General features: G+C 32.9%; 1 protein-coding gene across 1 annotated transcript; it reads right to left on the minus strand.

Moving 5' to 3' along the window:
* Window positions 1-806: 806 nt before the first annotated feature.
* On the minus strand, window positions 807-1,465 carry LOC144575035 (dirigent protein 11-like). The gene is made up of 2 exons (XM_078325154.1): window positions 1,148-1,465; window positions 807-1,051 (listed from the first exon to the last, which is right to left on the minus strand). Exons 1-2 carry the CDS (start codon window positions 1,441-1,443, stop codon window positions 835-837), a joined length of 513 nt encoding a protein of 170 aa, XP_078181280.1. The 5' UTR covers window positions 1,444-1,465; the 3' UTR covers window positions 807-834.
* Window positions 1,466-6,286: the final 4,821 nt, after the last annotated feature.

Below are 6,286 nucleotides of genomic sequence, written 5' to 3' on the forward strand. Positions count from 1 at the left end.
AGAGTGGCTAAGCTCAAATCGTTTGTTCCTGAGCTCAGGAACAAACGATTCAGTTCTCTGATTTCCGAAGTTCAAACGGCCGATCCAAACCGTTAGATGTTTAATCTATATTAAAATGTGCTTGGAGACAAAATTTCATATTTTTTGAAATTTTTTTACTATTTATTAAGAGGGTTTGAAAGTCGCTGTTTTTTTATGGTGCAGAATTTTAATAAAAACAGCAACTTTCAAACCCTCTTAATATATACTTTTGTGTTTCAGGCTGCGATGTATATATTTATTTCATTGGAATATTGGTGCATTGTAGTCTTCAAAATTTATCGAATAGGTTTCAAGTAAAATATCTTTAGAACATCTTTGAGTCCGCACTAATACAAAAGTGGTAATTATACACTGCACATTGTACACAGATTTGACAATAAAATGTAGCAAAGAAATATTTTCTAATATTAAACTATACTCAAATTGATCTCGTGGCACGCATTTGTACAGTTTAAACTTTCTATACTGCTAATTTAAATGGATAAATCAAATATTATGATATATTAAGCACTCGAGAAATTGATCAAGCAGTAAATGATATATTAAGCACTCGAGAAATTGATCAAGCAGTAACATTAATTATTCCAAAATAGTCGAGCACAACCGAATTCGAACCGCTTAATTTATTATTTTCATAATGTAGGATACTGGTTCCAAAACACACATAATCAAATAAAAACAAAATAAAAGATAACAGCAAACAATGGGATTATTGGGGGAAAAAAAAAGTAGTTCACAGCTCTTATCATAGAACGATCCATCTCATCAGTTTCAACAGTTACGATCGACCAGTCACACCCCGAGACTCCAACAGTTACAATTACCAGTTCGCAGCGGGGAGTAGAACGCATGGATATCGAGCTCCATAATATTCCCATCGCTTCGTTGTTCCAGAAACTTTTTGTATATGACGCCTTGTGCCAGAGGGAACTGTCCGGTCCCTCCAACAATGGCCCACTCACCCTCTTCTACAACAGGCCCCATCACCTGAAGCGACGACCCCTTGAACCTGTTTGATATACCATGCATTTATATATACGTTAGCAAGTTATACACTAGCTAGTACTTGTCTGTCAAAATAAAAATACTGTGTGCGCGCGCGTACCTGGCATCCTCAAACACAATGCTGAAAGAATTGTACCAGTTCTGAGTTCTCATTCCAGCCTGGATATGCAGGCCCTGTGCACGCGCAATGACCTTCGCATTTGCGCCATGTCCATCATACAAGGTCCAATCATTAACGACAGTTGAACCAAATGAATTATGAAGTTTTGGGTCTACTATTCCTGATTGGTTACGGTTTGATCCCAGAGGCGTGTGGTGCAAGTACAAGTGGAAGTAAAGTTCATGTTGCTGGAGTGCATTGCGAACAGGAGCGGTTTTGAAAGTGGGTTTAACCATGGCTAAATATCACTGTTGGTACAAGGAGAGAGAATATAGGTTTAGCCAGGGTTTTTTGTTTGTTGAGAGAAGTGAGAGGGGGGCGAGGGGTATTTATATAACCATTCTCTACTGATATAAAATGAATTTTGGTGGTTGATATTCCATGTGTTCTTATCTACAACAACATTAATCAATGACGACCTACTACCAAGCCGTTCCAAAAAAAAAAAAAACATTAATCAATGACTTCGCTTTAGACTATATTGGTTTTATTTGTTTCTTAATTCTAAATTAAATTTGCGAACAAGCATATCATATATATATATATATAGAGACTGATAATTGTACCCCAAACAAAATTTCCGAGCATGTCCCCCAAGTTTAACAGAAAAAAACTTTCAATGTTATCTAATTTTCATTTTCAACGCTAATATTCAAACATTTAAAGCTTTTTTATAATATTTTATAATGCTACTCGCAAGCATTTAAACCTCTGCCTGTAAGCATTAAAATTCTAAATCTGTATAGTTTTAACTTCTAACTACTTTTGTTTTCAAGCCAAAAATGAAAGGATTCCTTTCACCCATTTTTTTTAATTTTTTCTCTGATCATTCTCATCAATTTTCTCAACGATCCGTGATGAATTTTGCGAATCTAAAAATATGAACGTTTTTTATCCAATTTTCTCTTTCAAATGAGATCCATGAAGAATAACTTTCGAGTTATATTTGTGTCATAATTTTTTTTACCACTTTAAATCTTTGTGACTTTCAGTTTTTTTTTTTTAATTTTGCTTCAAAATAATTTAAATCTCTGTTTACAAGCATATAAACCTCATGTACAAGCACATAAACTTCATTAATAACACTTTAAATCTCTAGAATAAAACATATAAACCTCATGTACAAGCACATAAACCTCATTAATAACACTTTAAATCTCTAAAATAAAACATATAAACCTCATGTACAAGCACATAAACCTCATTAATAACACTTTAAATCTCTAAAATAAAACATATAAACCTCATGTACAAGACATAAACCTCATGTCTAATTATCTCGTCCGGGTTATATCCTTAATTAACCGCAGTTAATCGGTTAAAACGACTTCGCGGTTAAAAAAAAAAAAAATACCCGGACAGGTTGTGTAATCCCGTCCCGACGCAAAAAAAGAAGAAGCAAAGGCCGGACGGGAAAATAAAACACGTCCGGATTTATATACATATAATATTATTATATTATAATATAATATAATATAATATTATTATTATATTATATTATATTATTTTTTGTTTTTTATACTATATTAGTATATTAATATACTTATAATATTATTATATTAATATATTAAAATTTTAAACGTTCGAATTAATTTAGTATAAAGTCAAGCGGTAAAAAAACGTTCATAAAATAAATGCACTAAAATTAATTTATTAACTTTTTAATTTTGACCGCTTGACTTTATACTAAATTAATTCGAACGTTTAAAATTTTCACATGTAGATGCATCACTTGTAAGGTAGGCAGGTTTCAACGGTTCAAATTCGTCATTTGAAACTTATTTGATAGATTTTGGAGTTAAGCTCACCAAAGTGTTTGGTGAGCTTAAGAACACCCTGGTTCTACTCATAATATAACATAATAATATAGAGTTAGGCTAATATGACTGTTCGCGTGAAAGCGCAACGCAAGTTTCGGTACGCTTGGGAGCGTACCTTTTAAAATCGCGGTTACACCTTCCGATTAGGGTTGCAAGTGCACAACCCTATCGAGGAGTATAATCGGGTATCGATCCACAGGGACGATTCCTTTATCTAGATATTTACTTATCTCGACTAAAGACTAGAAGTGAGAAAGAGGGAGTTTTGGTACTTAATTTTCCTAAAGAATCAACTCAAGCAATCAAACAATGCAATAGAATAGTAAATGTGCAACGAAAAGTATAAACTGTGTTTTGATTTAGGATAAAAGATGTTTCAAGGGTTTCAGACTTCATCTCTGATTTGCCTCTAGTGGTACGGGTCTTACCAAGTTGGTACGGCTAGGCCGCACCAACCTGGTCCGACCAAGCCGAGTGGAGCTTGGTACGGGTAGGCCGCACCACTCTTGTAAGACCCGTACTGATGTACCAGTACAGAGCTTACAAGTTCGAGTTGATGCATTTCTTGCTGGTACCTCGTATTAAACTCTTCAGAAAGGTTCGATTGACCATACCTAAGGTTCCTAAACCTCAACTCTCGTTTGTTGGCTCAAGATCTAGGTTTTGGAGTCAATTCTTCACCTTCTAGGGTTTCTAGACCTCAACTCTCGTGTTTTGGTCCAGATCCTCTAGTTGATTGATTGGAGATCTAAGGTATCCTCTAATCTGTCAATTAGGGGAGAATTCAACCTTTCGGCTTCAATTCCAACAAGTCTGCCTAAAGGGATTGGTTTGGTTGAGAGAAAGCAATGGTCACATGACCTTGTTAGGGTTGATCTACCACTATAGGCACACCATATGCAATCACAGAGAAACAAAGCAATCAAGACAAGCAAATACACAATCAATTCAATCAAAAGAGTTCATACAAGATCCAAATCAAGAAAAGCAACACAAATCAAGAAAATCCATCTACAAACCCTAGAAACAGTGATCTACTACTCACAAGTCATGGATTTGTCCAGAAATACAAATAAAGAGATAAAGAGAGGCATGATAGAACTAGATCGAAGATCGGATGTGGAGAAGAGGTTGATCCGTCGATTTTCGCCTCTTCTTCTCCCTTCTTCTTCTCTCCTTGCTCCTTTGCTCTCTTTCTCTCTTTCTCTGAGCTCTCAATCTGGAATGGAATGAAATCCTCCAAAATGGAGAGATCCCTCGCTTTAAATAGCCTCTGCCAAGATTTGAATTCTGTCAGGCGGCATCTATGTACGGCCCGTACCAAGGTGGTACGGCCAGGCCGTACAAGATGGGAGATGGGCTGAATCGGCTAAGTCTGGTAAGGGCCGTACCAAGCCTGGTAAGGGTCGTACCAGAAAGTCCAAAAACACCATTTCTTTGTTTATTTTGCTCCAATCCTGCAGAAAACAAACAAACTCTCAGCAGTACCAAATTCTAAAGATATATCAATGAAATACACATGATTTTGACAATTTAGAACGTGAATTTGGTACGAAATCAAGTCAAATATAGGCTAAATATGCGAGGTATCAATGACATTGGTGTTATTTGAAACTAAATAACACCAAATCTTAAACCCTTAGATCTGCTTTAAGATTCGTACAAAATAAAGTGCTTGAACAGTAAAAGCGGATATTACGAATCTTAAAGCAGATCTAAGGGTTTAAGATTTGGTGTTATTTAGTTTCAAATAACAACAATGTCATATTAGCCTAACTCAATAATATAATATAAAAAACAAAAATAATATAATATAATATATATAAAATTATAATATAATATAATATATATAAAATTATAGTATAATGAGCAAAGCTAGGGTATGATGTGCTCATCAAGAGGGTTTGGTGAGCACAACTTCAAAAGTATATCGAATCGAGTTCAAACGTCGAATCCGTACCGTTGGAATCCATGTAGTTCATGAGTGATGCATGTACATACAAAATTTTGAATGTTTCGAGTTTATTTGCTACAAGGTCAAACGGTCAAAAAAATTATAAAAATTGAATATATAAAACAACTTATAAATTAACTTATAAAAAGTTCTTTTCTTTGACCCCTTGACCTTGTAGCAAAGAAACTCGAAACTTTCAAAATTTTGTATGTGCATGTATCACTCATGAAATATATAGATTTCAACGGTTTGAATTCGATATTTGAAGTCGATATGATATACTTTTGGAGTTGTGCTCACCAAACCTTTTTGGTGAGCACATCACACCCTAGCTTTGCTCTAGTATAATATAATATAATATAATAATATAATTAAAAATATATATATGTATATAATATAATATAATATAATATAATATAATATAATAACTCATATAAGAGTAGAACTAGGGTGTTCTTAAGCTCACCAAAGTGTTTGGTGAACTTAACTCCAAAATCCATCAAACGGTTTCAAATGACGAATTCGAACCGTTGAAACCCGCCTACCTTACGAGTGATGCATCTACATGTGAAAATTTTAAACATTTGAATTAATTTAGTATAAAGTCAATCGGTCAAAATTAAAAGATTAATAATTTAATTTTAGTGCATTTATTTTTTGAACTTTTTTTTTACCGCTTGACTTTATACTAAATTAATTCGAACGTTTAAAATTTTAATATAATAATATAATAATATAATAATATAATATAAAAAATAAAAAATAATATAATACAATATATATAAAATCATAATATAATATAATATAATATAATAATATAATATAAAAAACAAAAAATAATATAATATAATATAATATAATAACAATATTATATTATATTATATAATATAATAATATTATATGTATATATATCCGGACGGGTTTTATTTTCCCGTCCGGCCTTTGCTTTCTTTTTTTTTTGCGTCGGGACGGGATTACACAACTCGTCCGGGTATTTTTTTTTTTTTTAACCGCGAAGTCGTTTTAACAGATTAACTACGGTTTATTAAGGATACAATCCGGACAGGATAATTAGACCCGTCCGGTGGGACGGGTTTACACAACCCGTTCTACTCAGTTTTCAACAAAATCCAAAAGTTATGCTGTATTTCGATATTTTATTTAATTATTTTCTATTAATAAAAAATTCGGCATATATTATACATATATTATACATATATTATTAAAAAAATGAGTTTATAAAAAAAAACAACCAAACCATGGATATTTTCTTTCTCCAAACTCTCTAAACTCTAAAAAAAAAAA

The sequence above is a fragment of the Carex rostrata genome, chromosome 23, assembly GCF_964058835.1.
Source record: "Carex rostrata chromosome 23, lpCarRost1.2, whole genome shotgun sequence".
Classification (NCBI taxonomy): Eukaryota; Viridiplantae; Streptophyta; class Magnoliopsida; order Poales; family Cyperaceae; genus Carex; species Carex rostrata.